The sequence below is a fragment of the Neodiprion virginianus genome, chromosome 6 (genome assembly GCF_021901495.1).
Source record: "Neodiprion virginianus isolate iyNeoVirg1 chromosome 6, iyNeoVirg1.1, whole genome shotgun sequence".
Taxonomy (NCBI): Eukaryota; Metazoa; Arthropoda; class Insecta; order Hymenoptera; family Diprionidae; genus Neodiprion; species Neodiprion virginianus.
In genome coordinates, this window is record NC_060882.1 from 10013528 (window position 1) to 10032755 (window position 19228).

Consider the following 19228-nt stretch of genomic DNA (forward strand, 5'->3'; position numbering starts at 1 on the left):
TGACCACATTTGTAAAGATATAAGTTTGTGTCGTCGAAGAAGAGTGGTCGATAGAAATAATAATGCTTTCTACGCTCCCGCGATTAAATTACTGGGTTGATTAGTGTAATTAAAGGCAAGTTGATTTTTTGTATATGAATTATCTCTGTAGCTCGTTAGCTGTTTTTGTGCATATTGAAAATATGACTCTAGGTTTAGAAAAAGATAAAATTTAAATCTTTTATTCAAACCTTCGGATCTCGTCGATTTTAATTTTCATTCATTCTTACTTTCTCTCATTTTTATTTCCCACGAAAATGAATATCCTCTCGATTTTCCAAACTGTTAACGGTGTAGCGCGTTCAAATATTGTTCAATCCTGCATGGAACGATTTTACAAAAGCCCTTCTCTCGATACTTGATCAAATCGTCGTTTTACACGCCCTGTGATAACAATTCCTGCAAGAATCGATTACTCGGCACGAGTAGAAGTTTGTTTGCCAACGTTATTGAACCACTTATCGCAACCCAACCCTTCAACCCGTTGAAATCCCAGTTTTTCATCTTTCCGTTTCGCAAAAAAAAAAAAAAAAAAAAATTGACGAAGCCAACAAAGAAAAGACGTAATATATAATATTGTTAGTACCGCAAATTCAACAAACCCTTATCGCTGAAACGCATGAGTATCTTCAGTATAATCGCAGATCCTCTATAACCGCGACAAAAGAATATGAAATTAGTCTAAAAAATGTTTGGGGCTTGAAAGTTTCCTCATTTTGCACGAAATGCGATATCCGCGTTGAAATGTATATTTCACTACAAGTAAAACGCGGGAGAAGAGAAGTTCTTATCGAGCGTCGCTTTCCTGTATCATTATATGGGTATGCATACATGCACGGCGGAGGGGGAGGGGTACTAAGCACCGGCGATGTCGTGGCATTTGCTCGTTGTGTTTAATTAGCAAAGTGGCCGTTAATTAACGGCGAGGGAGTCACGGCGGTCCGTGGTGAACGAGCAGGCAGCAGCAGCACACCCGTTCTTCTTCCTTTCCTCTGGAGGCCTAGCCGTTCCGGTCCCAACAACAACGCGTGCGAGACTTGCAGCGAGGGTGCGCGTCACCTAAGGCACTGATAATTACGACCTCCGCAGGCAAATAATCGCGACAACACGCGAGCGATTAACTCTTCGCCGAATTACCGAAACAGGCCCAAAATATGATTGTTATACGTATACGCGTGAAAGTTGATTTCCCCCGTACTTTCATTTAATAACGGCTGGACGCGACAAGTCTAATTTGCTTTTCTTGCGACAAGAAAACTTGCTCGTTGTTTAACAACTTGTCTTTTTTTTTTTTTTTTCTTTCTTATCATTATCTTAACCTGTTGTTCCCGCGTTAGAAAGCAAATCACGGTTTAGTCGTATTTTCTGTGGATTTGTAAATATGATATAAATACAATTTTTTTTTCGACACCCCCACCTTTTTTTTGATTGTTACCGTCAAAACATACGTACATCCGAAGTTGGTAGAAACGCTACCGCATTTTTTTTTTACATTTCTTTTTCAACTTCTCTCTATCATGATTAGCTGATATAATATTGCAAAGCATTTTATTCTGGTGAATATATTTTACCTATTTGGCGAGACCATCTGAGTTAAAATTGCATAACCTCCTCCCATCCGTGAGGTAAAAAGGCATCCTGCACCATTGGACGAACAACCGTATTCAATATACCTATGATCGTCTGATCCTCTTTGGCAATTAAGCTAAAAGCCCTGCTGCTGTTAATGCCGTTGCGTCAAACGGGCGAGAATTGGTTGTACGACGTGCCAATTAAATCCTCCTCTCGCTGCTGAAACAACACTAACTATAGAACGGTGAATATATAGTATTATCGATATTCCATGCGATCGTTGCATTGTAAACATAATAATAATCGAACATCAGCACACGACTCTTCTTTTATCTGTAAAAAGTGTGAAGAAGGAAAGTCAAATACCATCTTTGGAGAACCGCCGCGTAAATAACATTACACACGTTAGCGGTAGTAAAAATGTAGGAAGACCAAATGGATGCATAGAAGAGTTGCAATATCGAATTTTCGGATACGAAGAAATTTGTGTCATAGATTTTCAAACCAGAGAAGGTATGAAGTGTAGAAAAGTTGTAATGTAGAATGGTAAAGTAAGTACAGCAAACTGAAGTAGTTATAGAAACATCAGAATTTTGATTTTCGATATTTTCCTACCTTTCTACATTTTGCAATTCTATACATAGCATAGACTTTCGCGTTTTCAAACAGTCGATGTAGCAACCCTTCTGTTTCCTACACAATCTACACATTTTTACCCCCAACCCGATCTATCCTACTAAATATGCGGAAAAATGATGGTTGAAAACGGTAAGTTTGGATCGAAAAGATACAACGACGTGACCCACAAATCGTTTTCCGTCTATGTTCGATACTAATATACATAACTGACCATCCCTATGCTGCAGCCCGTTTGCCCCGCGTTAACCAACCCGTGTGATAATAGTCAATTTTCCTAATAACCGGACTTGAGGCTTTGCCGGAGTGCAAAACAGGGCTAAGGGCGTGAGGAGGGGAGGCAGGCTCCGATACGACGCTGCGGAAACTCCGTAGGAGTTCCGTCTCTTGTTAAGCGCACCCTTTTCGTTTTGTATGCATCAGATAGCCTCGTCCTCTCCCTCTTCCCTCTTCCCTTCCTCTCTCCAACCCCCCGTCCCCCCGTGACCCCGTATCCTCCCTTCGTTCCCCACCCTCGCCTCGTTCAATGTTGGCTTCGCGGGCGCTCCGTTTGCGATAAATAACCAGCAGGAGAGCCTCGAGGTGGAGGTGAAGGTGGAGGTGGAGGTGGAGGAGGTTGCGAAAAGGCTGGGAGGGGGGGGGGGGCCCGCTGGCGGAGAGGGTCGATATCAACCTCACTCCTCCGCTGCGACTAGTTCCGCACCCGGTTCCCTTCTTCCTCTTCCACCTTCTCTCCTTCGTCTCGGTTTCCCTTGCCTCTTCTCTCCTTTCCTTTCCTTTCCTTTTCTCTCCTTCTCGTCCTTCCTCTTCCCGTTCCCCTTGCTCCTCGCCGTGCTGCTGTCAAGCACATAACCTCGCCCGCGGAGTTACTTAACGCGATTAAACCCGCCCTCCTCCTTCGCCAGGCGATCAGGGGAGGAAACGCGCGTGTGCTTTTTGCCCTACGGAGTTGAAAGTGAGGAGCCAGCGCGGAACGATTTGATCGGTTTTCGAAAGCTGGCAAGGGGGGGGGGCTTAAAAACCTCGCGACAATCTTTTGTTTTCTCATATAATACAATTCGCGCCATTTACCCCGAGGAGCGTATTTAGCGATTGTGTAATTAATCGATACCCCTGCAAGTACGCGTTATGTTTTTACGCTGCGAAGAAAATCTTTTACGCGCCTTAATTACATTGTATTATCGAGCATTTGGGCGACAGGATTGATAGCCGTTGTCAAATTAGCATACGAATTGTATCCTCGACAACCCTTAATGATATTTTTTGGTAATTGCATGTGTTTATCATACGTAGGATATGTAATACATCGTGTGTTATATTATCTACTTTGATACCAGGATGTTAATCACTTCGCTCGGTGTACTATAGGTATATGGAAAGGGAAGGGTGAAAGAGATGCCTCCGGTTGTTGTGAGAAATGAATCCAACGACCTTGAACTTGCTGTGGGTTAAATTTAACTTTATTACCCTAGGGATGCGGTGAACAGACATTCGGTTCAAACCGGATAAGCAATCAAATCACCTATCGCATTGAAAAAATCAGAACTGGGATAAATTTCATTCGACGCACTGGGGCGAGGAGAAAGTTAACGATGAATCAACGGTGTCCCCGATACGTTTGCTGAAATTAATAGAAAAGAAGTTCAACAATAAAAATTGACTTCCATTTTGTGTATTATTACTCTGTTGTAATTGGTGGAGTCCGGAGAGATCTTGACGAAATCCATGGAAATTGACAGGGAAAACTTCCGTAATACGTATCGTCAAATTTCAAATTCAGATTGTATTGTAAGGTTCACGTGCGATCTCAGGATTTGGTTGTAATTTGATAAATGGATGCCGAAAAAGGCATCGAATCGACCGAATTTTTGCAACAATCATAATTAAATTTACGAAAAAGAAATGCCATACAATTTTTTTGACAAATGATTTAAACGCAATTACGAATACCGTTAAATAAGTTTAATATTGCAATATCGAGCTCCCTGATTCTACACGATATTTAATTGATGAAATCAAACGGTGCCCAGTAGATGACACAAACGGGTACCATACGTATAGCTCTAAGGATAATAACGAGGTCATTCCGGTTCCACACGCAGCCAACCGCCCGCCTCGTCCCGCTTTCACGGAAAATGATCAATAATTGTACAGCCAATTAAAATCGGGCGTAATTCTCTTCCCGGCTCAAAATCTGACGGACAGACTGGTTACGTGACTCTGCCATGTGCAACAGATAAACCTTGAACACATAGTTGCTCCCCGCTTCTCTACCGCTCGTCAGTTATAATCCTTTACCTCGCGTTTTCACAAGTTTTTCATACATACGTACATGCATAGACACTGCGCACTTTTGAAACGTACGACCGACAGGGATTGTTTTTTATTGCACACAGTCGCGAAAAAGGACGAAAGAAGAACAATTCAAACGGATAGAAATACAGTGATTTTCTTTCAGTTTTTCACTTTCTACCAATACGCCGTTTAACTCTGGCATATATATGTTTAATGAAAACATTATAGCATCAAAAATTCCGTGGTCACTTATCATTAGTGATCAAGTTCGACGATTACATATTAATTGAGTTGGAGGAATTTTTTCTTTCTCTGAAACACGGTTCGCAGTGATTTCAACGAGATGTGTATAATTTTGTAAATATTTCGGAAGATTTAGAAAAATTTAATTCATCAGCGTATCAATCTTATTAAAAATCTCTTTAGGACTAATACGTATTTCTTGTCGGGGATTAAAAAAAAAAATAATAATAAAAAAATCAACAAAAATTCGAAAACAATGAACATATATTTTACCACCATCGGCTGAAATTATGCTTTACTCTGCATGACGTTGAATTACACTTTTGTAATAAAAATAATAAAATATCGTTGCACTCTGACAAATTCATAGAATTTCAATCATAATTTCTTGATAATAATTTCGTCACGCTTAACAAGACTTATAAACCTTTCCCTACATGAATACGTGCCTCTAAAAAAATGGTCAGGATAGAATTCAACCCCCTCGAGTAACGGGCTCAAAATAGCCGTCAGTGAGATTCCAGATGACGGAAAGCGCGACAGCTTCTAAGAAAAGGTTACAAGATTCGATCGTTTCGTTTTCAAGCTAGCTAAATTGCGTTGTAATCCTTCTCCGTATTTGACCAACTTTTATATCACGTACCTAGGTATACGTAGATTTTTGTACGCGTATAGGTTGCTTTGCTGCCCCGAGTTCGCCGCGACGTAGGTATCGTATACGTAACACACGTACATATATACACACACACACACACACACACACACACACACATATATATATATAATATAGTATGTCGTGCACTTACTTTGCCCAGTTCGCAAATTTCCACGACGGCGGCGACGGTTCGACGTGTTTATTCGCCCGTTTCAGCCCCCGCCCCCCACCCTCACTTCTTGCAAAATACAATCGCACGAGCGCACGCTCACGTGTGTGTATCCCCCTCGAGCTTGCTCACGTACGGAGTAATGCCCGGAGAGGTCATCGACTTCCTCGGTACGAACCGACCGCCGCGACGACGATATCGCCGTCGAACTGTGCCGATCCGTCGCTGCATGGTGTGGTTATCGATACGACGTGTGTGCGTGGCAGTGGGCATAGGTGAGATTGATTGAATAGCGCTAAACGGGCCGTTTCTTGTCGTTTTGGTAATATCGTCGACTCATGCCTATTTGGACGTGGGCGAGTGCGAGAACGGAGAGAAATTGCGACAAGAGATATTCGTTTCAATAGCCACTCGACAATTTGAATCCCTCTTTGAGTGACTCGAGTTTCGTTTAAATTTAATTACAGGGAAATATTTTTGTTCTTTTATATTCAGTAAGAAGAATAGTCCTATCGCGAGGAGCGTGGCAATTAATATTTCGTTGGGAACCGAACGTTGTTTTTTTTTTTTTTTTTCTCCTTCGATTACAGGCGTTGGAATAGAAAAGAAAAAAGTTTTTTTTTAACAGTTATTGACAGGTGAAGTCGCGCTGAAAGTTTGCCAATCAAGGTATACGTAATATTTTTCAACATGGGCTAAAACGAAAAGATTAACGCTTCAAAGAACGAACGTGAGAAATACAAATTGACCTTACCGTTGTTACGCATACGGTGAATTATGGACACTTATAAGCAACTCGGAAGAAAATACTCAGTCATGTCTTAATTCCATTTTATGTTGGTTTGGCTAGAAAAATTGTGTAATTGGACATTTAGAATCATCATCATTTGCCCGAAGAATAGAGATACGCGCCAAGAGACTGCTATTGTTTCGGGAAAATTGTAAAATTATTATTTTCGTGCAAAATAAAGTACATTGTCTGTATTTTTATCGTTTTTCTAAGTCTTCCAAGTGTTTCGTCGTTGTAATTGTCTATCATGATGTATCCGACTTTAAAATTTTATCAAATTTTTGCTGAATTATTTCACTGAAAAAAACGAATGACTTATTTTTTGTTATTCATATTAGGAACTGCACGAATCTGCATATCTATAATTGCAAATTGTAAATTAGCAGGTCAGAGATCCGTTGAATCTGTAGCCTTGGTTTGGACTGGCTACACGGGCGGTGCAATTTTCAAAATACATTCACGTACGTACACTTTGCACGTACGTTTCATCGTTATGCAAAATACCACCTCCCCCCAGAGTTGCACGTCGGCCCATCAATTTCAAGTCTGTGCAATACCGTGATTGTACGTACTTTACCGGCAGACGTAGATATACGTATTACGATAGAGAAAGCATCGCAAACATGCCAACGAACTCGTGTGTGTATGCGATCTGGACACTTGCACTAAATATAAATCGTGGAAAATACGAGGCTTTTACCGGAGTGGTGGGAATACGTACGCGCGCAATACCAACGTACTTTGTGTCACGGTTTCCACCTTGATTGAGAGAGCGCAATTTATCTCAACCCGCCTATGAACGAATAGCAAGAAGCGACTCTCCGCACCAGCAAAGGTGTTTCTCTCGAACATTTGGTACATTTTTTTTTTGATAGTTTCTTTACTTTTTAGTTTTCCCGGTGTTTTCGCATTTCTGCAGTGCTTCAACGATCAGAGAACAGCTGATCTCGCATCGGGTACGCTATTAATTGACTTTGTGTTCGATATTGATTAGATTTAAACTGTTTTATACATTTTTTTTTTTATTTTCATTCGTTCGCTTCGCCGTGTCCGATGTGATCTTCTGATTATAATCGATAATTGCAACGTCCGAGTGCATCAAATATAATAACCAGAACATCAAAGAGAGCGACTATCGTTGATTTTTGTTTTTCCGCACACTCTCGCCTCAGCTGAGGGAGTTCTTTCTCATCGTCGGTGAAAAACAGCGATTTTCGCGAGATTGCAGCGCGCCGGCAAAACTGTGATTAACGGGGAGAAAAAAAATCGCGTTCTCGTTGCGCAAGGCAGTAACCCGGTCAACGGATACTAACCACTGGTAAGCCTCTCCTTGGGGACGGATTTGCTGGGATTAACCAATTGGTTATGCGGGCTCGATGCTTCGGTGGTGCCCTATAGCTACCATTTAATCTCTCTTTGTCTTTCTATCTTTCTCTCGATTTGCAACAAGTTCATCTGTGTACACTTAACGTGTTGAATGAATAACATCCCGTAACGGGGTATAAAACTCTTGAGCTGATGGAATCGTTTTCCACTAAGTCGTACGTTACAATTGACATTCTACTGAATTTTTTTTTTTTGCAATTCGGATTTTTTATGACGCTTTCACGTTTCGGCAAAAATGCTCGATATGCGATTTGAACGTGAATAGGAAAATTGACGATCGTTTTTATCGCAAAATAATGATTCGAAACTTTTTTACATTCCAGCGAGATGGATAGCCAGCTTGATGTTTACAGATATTGTTAAATCATGAAGGTGCGCACCGTCTTTATAGTGTACGTAGGGATTTTGCAGCGTCTTGTCTGGAGAAAAAACGGACGTAAAGGGAAACCCTTCGCAGGAATTTACTGCCGAACCTTGCACGCTCGCTCCTACGGTCGTAGAAGTGATCGTCTTAAATCGTCGGTAGCCGTAGCTAACCTCTTGAATAAAGTATGCTCTTTCTTAGCTGGGAAGATGTACGTTACACTTGCGCACACACACACGCGCTCATACGGATGTAAACGAGAAAACTCGAAGCCGAAGTATGCGGTGTGGGTTGCTTCCGGATCTTCTCCACTCTGAGAAAGGGAACGAACGATATAATAACCGCAGTAAAACTCGTGCTAGAAAGCGAACCGATAAATTGGAAGGAAGGTAGGTACTGTGAGACAAACTCGTTCCGTCTCTAGTAATCCGCATTCGTTGAGATATCTTGTCACATTCCTGCTTACATACAGGAAGGACTACTGCGTGGATATTGTTCGCAACCTTTGTCGCGTAAAATTTTCACCAAATATTTATTTCGTCGAAGTCTCAGAGGTTGAAGAAGAGTGTAGAATCCTGGATACGCTTCGGAGAAGATGTTTGGTTTCGGGATAAAGTAATTTCATGCACAGCGAAAGTTTCAGTTGAGAAGAAAAATTGGTGGGTGAATACGAATAGTGAGAGAGATAGATAGATAGATAGATGGAACATGCTTTTATTATACTAGGATAAATATCCGTGGGTACAAACAGGATACGTTGTGAGAGATCAGGTTTACTTATAATTAACTTAAATTTAGTTTGTGGCAATTATTTATTTATATTTCTGTATAGACGAGTGCAGTGTAGAAAGAGAGAGAGAGAGATAGATAGTGGAGGGTTATGCAGATAACGCGAATGAATAAACGAATAAAGGGGACTGACACAGGAATAATTGCAGATCGGTTTCTCGTAGGAGTAGATCCCGAATGACGTTTGGAGGGATGCTTTGTACCTGGCGTCGTAAGTTAATTAAGACCTCCTACGGCAGCTAATTGCATTTGCCTGAGTCTCTCACTCGTTGACTAGAATATGCGAGTTTCATCGGCGGAATGGTAGGATGAGGATGTGGAAGTGAAGGCGGAGGTGGAGGTGGAGGTGGAGGTGGAGGAGAAGGAGAAGGTGGACGGGGATCCTTCCTTATTACAGACATGGTTAATTAATCGCGTCCGTCTGCAGGGATCTCCTTCCGATAATTGATGCAATCAATCACGGGCCTCTGACGTTACGGCATGGTAACCTGCTTCACGATTTTTTTTTTCAAGAATTTTTCATCCCGTCAGTATGTGTAGCAAGTTTTCAAGCAATTCGCTGGAACGCCTGTAGAGGTACACTGGATTAGCAAAAAGCGCGATTAGTCTTTCGAAAGTTGTACGGAAATTGCCGTTTTCATCAACAAAATTACTCGAGTTCACGACCTGTTCAAGGTTATTGTAATAAACGACATTGGAATGACTATGTCGAAGCGGACGAAAACAAATCTGTGCACGAAAAAAGACTAACGATGAACGAGCCTTTTTCTCGTTCCTATGCAGATATCTAAAGAGGATGGAAAAACGAATGTCCTTCGTAATATCTTTGGCAAATTTGCACATCTAGAAACATCCGATCGACTTCGGTGTTGAAAGGAAAAAAAAAGTTGAACCCGTCTTGCTGCAACTCTGGCTTTAAAAAGCAATAAAAATTTTGCACGTACAGACAGACAATAAAGTATGTATTTCAATCCGGCAAGGAGAGATGTTTCAAGTTGAGCAAGGTCGTAGTCGTCAGTCGTCGACGATGTATCCCCCCCCCCCCCCCCTTCCTCTCATGTTTTCCAGTCCATCACCCGCACCTTGTCTACATATACATACACGCACGTAAGCAAATTCGCTTTCGCGCATGTTTGCCCGACACAGAAGAACCTCTTGCGTCACTCCAAACTCACTAGGTGATGACGTCGCGTATCTTTCCACGTACCCAGGTCAGTTCGTCCTCGCTCTCTATATTCCAAGCTTCTTCTGCACGAGCCGCGTATCTCTTAGGATAAATGATAGTCCCGTGCAAGCGCGCGCATCACGATTGTGCGCCGGTGTTTATAGATGTATTAGTAAACTCCCGAGGGAATTTTTCATTCATTTTTACCCGTCTGGTATTTTGTCACAGTCATCGCCAACGGGCCTTGAATAAATACGAATGTGGAGTGCGAGAAGCGAGCGACGGGAGGAAGAGGTGGAGCAGAAAATAACGATGACTGTGGTAGCGAAATGCTTTGTTACTTTGATGTACCCGGCATCGTATACTCGGCTTATTACAGAGCACACAAAGGCTTTTTACTTAGTTTCTTAACGCAGATAGTTGATTCAACCGCAACTCCGATAGCGAAAAAAAAAAAAAGAAGAAAATACCTCACATTCTCATCTATTGCCGATGTAATTTTTTACTCCAAAAATTATTTCACACAAGCTCTTTCGAGTTTGATCGAGTCACCGAAGCGCGAAAGAATCCTCCGTCGGTGGTTAAAATTTACCCAGCTTTCAACGATCTAAAGATTTACAAACTGTGGAGGAGTATTGAGCCTGATTGGATTAGTTTTCGCGCAATCTAAGTATGTACCAAGTTTCCGACCATACGCGGGATAGACCTTTGATCGATTCGGTTTGTTTGAAACTCGCTTAGCTTCGCACGTCCCTGCATTTTACGCAGTTGCAACGGTCTCATCGTTACGAGGCACGGAAAAGCTTTAGTTATTAAAGCAAAATAAATTCAATGAATTGATTAACCTTTGATCTGTTTTCTTCTCCGCATTAATTTGCACAGGTGTGGAATGAGATCAGCGAGTCACCACCTTCGGCACAATTGTATACGTTGCTTCGAAATCCGGTTGCACGCCACGTTATGTGCAGGTTTTAAAGATAACAATAAAGCATGAAACGAGCTTGTGCAGCACGGCTAGCCCGGAATTATTATCCAGGTTAACCCGGGCAAAGTTACCTTCGGCTATAAGGTCGGGTTAACAAGTACAAGGTGATATATGCATAGCGGTAGCCTCTGGCGGTGGCAAATTGGGTTGCAAAGCTCACCTTTATGTAATATGAAAAATAGGGAGGAAAAGACACTTTCTCTCTCTCTCTCTCTCTCTCCCTCTTTCACCCGTTTTTTTTCCTTGCACACGTGCAAAACATTATCAAAATTGACAATCCGCACGCGGCTCAGTGTCGTCGAAAGATTTTCATCTACTTTTACCGAAAACGCTGCGTGATTCAAGACTTGAGATTCCATCTATTATATTATATACCTACACGTGCAGGTGTCTTTCCTGTCCGCAGACGCTCGCTCAAGGCGAGTTGATATTATGCGATCGGGAAACAGTTGTTCCAATGGTAGACACAGCTGTCGGTTCTTGGATCGAGTGGTCTGCACAACCGTAAGATCAGACGCGAGTCGAGCCGTTACTGTAGTTGGTCAGCAGTGCTGAAAAAATATCGAGCAAATCTTTTCTCGTCCTCCTATATCTTACTAATTTCAGTACGTTCCGAATCGCGATTCGATCAACCATGAAGTCGGTTCAAACTCGAGTCTTCTTCCTCCTGATTAGCTTAGCAAATTCGATTCGAGACAGACGGCTATAGTCTCTCGAAAATTGTTCAAATCTATAATCACACGAATTATATTACACCAGGCGTCAGTCTGTATAATAATTTATTACACTTGAGTAACTTGCCGTTAACGCGACTAGCCGGGTTCTATTATTGCCATCGATAATTGCCAATTGCCATCACGCGAGGTGAGGTAGCTGGTTACTCGTTGTCGGTAAATTTCGTTCCCACAACTCGAGATGCTGACGGTGTAACAACCTTCCAATGACGCTATACCGCCAAGGACCTTCATTGCGCTGCTGCACACTGAATATTCCTTCATGAGGTAGCGTACACTTCCATTCCTCGGTACAACATACTCACAGGGTGACGGTACAGTCCGGTACGACAAAGTCTCCATTATCAAATCGATATCAGACTCTCTCTCTCTCTCTCTCTCTCTGACGTTCCGGCGCTCCTTGCCTTCGTGGGTACACCTGTCGGATGCTATAATTGCGGAATGCAAGGTGTTTCGTACCGGTTCCGAACTATCGCTCATTAATAACAACGACGTTATAACGCCACAGTGTCTTTCGGTCTTTCACGCTTTTCGCCGTCGATCGCAACTCTGGCTCGGGGAAAGACGACGATGCTAGGTGGACGCTGGTTCGACCAGATCTTAACACGAAACAGGTGCTGTGCTCACGGTTCCTCGCACGCTTGCCTTCTGCCCATTGGCGCGTGCCCGTATTACACACACGCGCGTTCACCGGGATGAGAGATGAGGCGCGTGCCCGAACCCGTGCCCACGGCTATGAGGACGATGCTAATAACACGGGACAAGGATAATTACACCGCGAAGCCCACGGCTCGGTGTTCCTTCGCCTTGGCGCGCCCGGATTGTGTCCCTCGCTTTCTATATGGATTACCAATTAGCATCTTGTACCTTGACGACGACGACGATGACGACGACGAGGAGGAGGAGGAGGAGGAGGAGGAGGAGGAGCTGGTAGAGGGATCGACGTCGCCCGTAAGATCGTAACCGATTGACCCGAAAGCGCGGAGTATTATGGGCCGCGGATTACCGATCTTCGATTCGTAAACTCTGCACGGCGACGACGATTGCCGATGATCAGAAACGTTGCCGACGTAATCGATCACGATGAAAGAAGACTGCTGCCTTGTTGACCGTTTGTCGCTGCGCTCCGGTGCGGGATGCCACCTTACCTACCGAGTGATAGAGCGTTGCGGTGTTCCAACCGATCTTTTTACTACGAGCTTCCGTCACTCTTGCGTCATATTTTGCCGTTATCTCGTTCCGGTCTTTCCTCTTGTCTACCCCTCGACATTTAACGACGATGCGTTTCTCTGGGAGCTGCTGCGGGCTTTGCCTAAATAAACTGTAACGTAACAGCCAGGGTATTTTCATTCTCTTCCGGCCTATAACGATTTTTTTTTATCCTACACTGGATGCCTCGGCGGCGCGCTGATAGGCGTGGACACGGCTCGTTTTCATCTGTGCTGCGTTCTGGTTACGATAAACTTATCTTAATATGTGGCACATTGTTTCGTGACCTGTTGAATTTTCGACGAAATCGAAAGTCCACCGTTTCCCGGCGAGCAAACCAGTCCCACAACATTGGAATGTATGGGAGCTAAGAGTGTTGGGTTTCATTTCGTTAAATTATTCATCTCTGTATCTGTATCACATTCGACGGAAAATACTTTATCTCTTTGCCAAGTGACTCATCCCTGGTATAACTTTGATACATTTATATAAATTTTTTTTTTTTATTCCTCATTTCGTTGCAGCTCGTATTTTTTATTCTTTTGAGCGCAAAACGTTGAGCAGAAAATTCGAAAAAAAACTACGAAGGATTCTACCCACACATACCAAATATCAGTAATTGCTTATTATATACACGTTGTGTCAAAACGCGCGTATTAAAATGAGTCAAGGATCTCGAATTGCTGTGGAAAATTCATATCCATGGGATGGAAAGAATGTCCAGGAAAATAGAGGAAATTATGACGTGTTAAAATCGATATAATCTGTGAGACGAATTCAACAACCGTTTTCTTACGACTCAACAATCTGTGTCCGATAAGAAAAGACACTGCAAGGGAGTTTGAACGAACATCGAACCGATGTTTACTAGGTACACCGAAGGGAAACCGGTAATTATATACGATGTCGAATGAAACGAAGACGAAGCACGTACAATCTACCGGCCACACTTCTCGACGAGTCTTCCGCACTTTCACACGATGCGGTGATGGAAGTAAAAGAAAAAAGAAAAAAAGAAAAAGAGTCAATACCGTAAATTCGATTTCAAGCGTACACTTGAACATGATATTTCGTAATAGTTGTGTGAACGGCGGGTAACTATAGCCCGGGTGTGTGTACAATGGTGTACGGTGCTACTACGAAGTGCACGCTCGTTGCGCGATGTTCGAGGGGACAGCGAGAGGACCCGGTGAACAAGGCGCAAGGGGGAACACGGTCGATGGCTCTGTGTTCGTGCGAGTCTACTTGCGTCTACAAATGCACGCAGCCGTGCCACGGGACTAGCTATAATACGCAACAAAGCAGAAGCAGCAAGCAGCAGCTATCGCTACGCAGGTGAACCATGCCGCCGTCTGGTGTGCGGCTGGCCTGCTGCTTGCTGCGTCGCTTCTCTCTCCCTCCCTCCCTCTCTCCCTCTCTCTCTCTCTCTTTCTCTCTCGCGGCTCTGTGCGTACATTCACACAGGCCTACTCGGCACGCACACGATCGAAGAACTAAACCGGCGGCACGTAGGCACAACACACGCACACCGCGCCACTACCGGGGCCGATGATGGGGTTCGTGGCCAGCCGGCCAACCAGCCTCAGTCAACCGATGCTCGTCTCTGCGATTAAACGTATCGCCTCGATATTCCTTGGCTCTAGCCTGCTGCACTATATCCGCACGTATCTCGGTGTATACGGTTTACTCGTAACGTGCTCTGTATCCGCTGCAGTTCAACCGCGTCGCAGTGTCTCGCATCGATTACCGATCCCGGTGAACGTACCAACCCCCTGACACGCGGTCGATACTGTATATTTCGGGCGGTTTTGTTTTGCCGAATACTCATTCTTACATGGACTACTGCTTCGATTACGAGTAACGAAACACGCGACTCAAACTCGCGAGTCTTTCCAAGGACCCGGAAGCGGGTTTTGTCGTATGAATCGCAAGTTACGGGATGTAGTGACACCGATAACAAACAACCGTGTGAAAAAGTGACGTTTTCCTCGGGTGTTGTTCGCTTTCTTTATCCGTCTCCTTTCGTTCGCTCCATTCACGCGTCTGTTTGCCGAGAACTTTCTCATTCCGCATGGTTCGCCACTCCGGGATGTACACCAAGTTCGAAGTGCTGCAGGGTATTGTCAGTTACCTACTAGTGTCAGGTGATGATAATTCGTGAGAAAATCTGTTTCATCGCTGTACAGTTAAGGATACCTCGATCAGCGGTGTGCTTGCCTATCCTCTCAACTCGTGCTCCACTTCCTACCCCGTACCGTCGATAATTTGGCGGGATTCTTCCGGCGCTAGTCGAAACTTCCGGTCCCCGTTTCGCCGCGCGCGGAAGGCCTTCGGGCTTAGGTGTATACAAGCCTTACTCACTCCACGCGTGAGCGCGCTTCCTGCCGCCCACGTGTCCGTCCCGCCGCCGCCGTCGACGTCCGTGTGACTCCTCATTCTCTCTCTCTCTCTCTCTCTCTCATTCTCCCCTTCTCCCCCTCTTACTCTCTTCATCATACCGTCCCACTCTCTCCCCCGTTGCGTCGTTCGCCATTCGGTACTACGTGCCCGCTACTATCGACGGCGTTGCCAAGTCTACCAACACGTTGCGTGCGACGCCCAGCGTCGCGTCGTCTGACGCACGACGAAACCCGTCGCCTGCCTGGCCTCTTAATTCATCTCGCTAATCGCCATCTACGAGCAACTGGTTGTCGCCTACCAAACCGTGAATTCAACCCGGTGTGCACACATATCGATCCGTTCTCGTTTCGATTATACCCCCCCCCCCCCCCCCCCTTCAACCCCTTCTAACTTTTGTCGCCGCTAAAATCTCTCTCTCTCTCTCTCTCTCTCTCTGCTCTATTCTAGCCACCGTTCGACTAGACTTTGTTCCCTCCCTCCCTTCGTAGGGCTTGGGGTATGGAGCCGGTCGGGCACAAGGCCGCGGGGGCAAGAGGGAGAATTGCGTGGCTTACCACCGTGGGAGCCTCCGACAAGAAACGGGGAATGAAATAAAATACACTTTGTTCGATCGCGGGAAGTTGCGGTGGTTTACAAGGGGTACACTGGCGCCTTTTCTCTTCAATTATCATCGTGAAAAACACGTTTGACATTTGTCAAATCGACATTTATTATTCAATCTTGTCTTAAAATTGATTTTTGAAATTGGAGTAATTTGTTTTTTTTTCTTTTCATCGCAACGATGGACTTTTGTATCCCGGTTTCTTGTTCATCGCAATAGAACACGTGTTCATTCGATTCCTGCCAGTTGCCACACGGTGTTTGATAGTCCGGCGCGATAATCGATTCCACTTTCACAATCAGTCAAATAACGTATCACGTGGTATTCGAAACAAACGAACATCTGTTGCAGCGCAGTCCGGCTACGTTGTTGCAACGAAGCTCTTATCGTCTTCTTCTTCTACTTCGTCGTCGTCGTCGTCGTCGCCGCTTCTTCCACTAACGTTGCAACGAGACACCGCAATACAGTTATCCGTATTAACGTATTACACACACAGCTGTCTGCAGCCGGAACGCAATCACGTGTACACATGTATATGCACATAGCCGACCGAGCTAGGAAGCATTCCTATACTATACGTATATCTGTATGGCACCTTATGCATCTGTGTAAAATGCCTGTTTTACCGAGTCAAAACGAGTCAGTCTTTGCCACGTGACGTGACTTCTAATTGGCCGCATATGTTTCAACCGTCTATCTTCCCTGTCCTACGATCATTCCTTTCCTGTGCCTGTATCTACAATTCTACACTCTCTAATAGCCCGCTCTACGGATTTATCGCACAGACTTGGGTGTAAAAGGAAGTAGCATCGATATGGGACTGCTCTTTGTACTACGTCGAAACTATCGTAAACGAATTGCACAAAATTTTACGGTAACAATTTCGCAATGCGTCGATGATCGGATCGAGAATGTTGTTCGGTATAATCCAAGATAATGGGTTCCAGATTTAACATAAACCGTAAGAATGGCATCGCACGCTCGAGTTAAAGTTACGTAGTAACTTTTTTTTGGCTTCATTCTTTGAACTTCAGTTTAACAATCAACGAAAATCTTTGTTGCAAGTTGGGTAAGAATTCACGTCCACGGAAAATAGTCGAATGAAAAGAGAAAAGTACACACTGAGCCCGTTGGACGGAATTTACCCGAGCAAAACACATCCGGAGGTATACGAAAATTTTCGGAAAAATGTACTCTACCCAATAAATTCGTTACAACGACGATAGGAATTCCACGCACGGATATTTGATCCGATCAAGGACAAGTTATCGTCCGAATGTGGGCCTCGTAACTCGCCTACGAGAGAGGTGAACGTATATCATAGGCCTGCGATATGTCCATGCGTGCGGATTGGAATTGCCATTGTTTGACCAGTCGGGCTTCGGAACTTGCGGAACGATTAGTGCGCGGTTGTGCGATCAGCGCATATGCAAATTGCGCAATATCTCGAGGCTCGGCGAGTCGTGGAAGATTTTGTTTTTTTTCGCATCCGTTGAACTGTAATTAGAGTACGACAGGAATATCTCTGTGATGTGTATACGACAAAGAAAAGAAATTAACATCGACTTTATGTTTTGTCTGTTGCAGAGCGAGAACGACATCCTACTACAAGGTCTGCTTCGTAAGTAATCGTGCAAGCACCATATTATTTATAGCTATTTTAAAGTCAATAAGCTTTCCGCGCGTATCGATTATAATATGGATTCGCGAAGGCAGTCTACCATTTGATAAATTCTTGAAGCGAAAGAATGAGGCCATACACACTTTACAGCTGCCCTCCTGAATCGATAAAGTCGTAGCGTATTGAGATTTTGTTTTTCCGCAGTATTTTTCTTCGCACAAAATTCTATATCGTTTTCGGTCTCGCCTGTGTCGTCGACATTGGTGCGATATGACATCATTGCAACGTAAACTGCTGTGATTGATTACACTAAACTCAATTAATACCGAACCAGAGGCTGGTTATTGCCAGAAATAAACGTCCGTTAAACCACCACGGTCGCGACTTGCTCCGGGCAAAGTTTATGGTAGATTTTATGCACAAAAATTTTCACGGAAGGCTCGGGCTGCGATCTCCCGCACAGCGTGACGAGTTAATCGTGCCAAGAGTTCACGTCCGTGAATGTATAATTAATTACAACTTTTGATTGATCATTTGCCCCATAGTAAAGTGCCGAGTAGCTGTTTGCGTTCGAGAAATTTCAGTCGTTAACGGGCGACAGTGAAGCTAAAAATGGCGCGGTCCCCTCTTCCTCGATATTATTGTTTACTCACCTAACCGAATATTAGACTCAACTAATTCGTTTATTCCGTAACTGATACGGAGTGTCAAATTTGTGCGATTACTTATCGCCCCTGATTTCGCGTCACCTGAGGTTCCCTGCACCAACGTATGCGTGTCGTCACGTTCAAGTATCGAGGACAGGTGTGGCAAGCGTGGGGACCGAGATCCAGGTGATGATGAATGAGCACGTACGACGTTAAAGGGATGCCGTGTGGAAGTGTATTTATATACCCGTAAACATATCGCAGTTGAAATTACGCCGAGAATAGTGGGGGCGAAAAATGAAAAAATATCGATAACCGTCATCCGACAATTTGGCTCAACCTTTTTTTTTTTTGTTTCCGCTGATTCCGAATTTCAGTTGAAATGTTGTAAGCTCTTTAAAACCGGCTTTTAATCAAATAAAAGCTTTTTTTCGTCCCACGAGACTGAATCTCGTTGCTCGGATTATAACCGAAGTTCCTGGTATGTTTATTCTTCCATATTATTCGCCTCCTCCGCGCGCTGTAGGTCCTGTATCAATTAGGAATTCACTCCGCCACCCTTCTCTCACACAAGCAGCAGCTCCGCGTTGGCCTTTTGCCATTCTTCCCTATTTGCGGGTGGTTAATTTTATCCAGCACAAAGAAGCTAACGACGGGCGAGCTGACAATGCCGGTGATCCTCCCAGCTCCTCGCTAACGAGAAACCACCAGGTTACAGTAATTTATATTGCACCCTGAGATGCCACGGGCCAGAGCTTTTTGACGATGGGGAAATACCGCGTTTTCGCGACACTTCATTTTTCTATAACCGAAAAGAAACATTTTTGGGCTATTGACGTATAAAAACTTGATTTTTTAAACAAAAAAAGGTAATCGGCGATGCGCAATTATTTATTTCGTGCATTTACAGCTTATCGTTGAAATACGG

General features: G+C 44.0%; 1 protein-coding gene across 8 annotated transcripts in view; it reads left to right on the top strand.

The window, feature by feature from the left end:
* Nucleotides 1-19228, top strand: part of LOC124308255 (AF4/FMR2 family member lilli) — a 204497-nt gene that overhangs the window by 160705 nt on the left and 24564 nt on the right. For 7 of the 8 annotated variants that reach the window (XM_046770808.1, XM_046770809.1, XM_046770815.1 and 4 more), the window contains one exon: nt 17620-17653. In XM_046770808.1, the coding sequence (XP_046626764.1) occupies nt 17620-17653 (34 nt within the window). Of the gene's footprint in view, nt 1-14639; nt 15176-17619; nt 17654-19228 lie in introns of those variants that run through there. The other variant, XM_046770816.1, reaches the window with a different exon arrangement.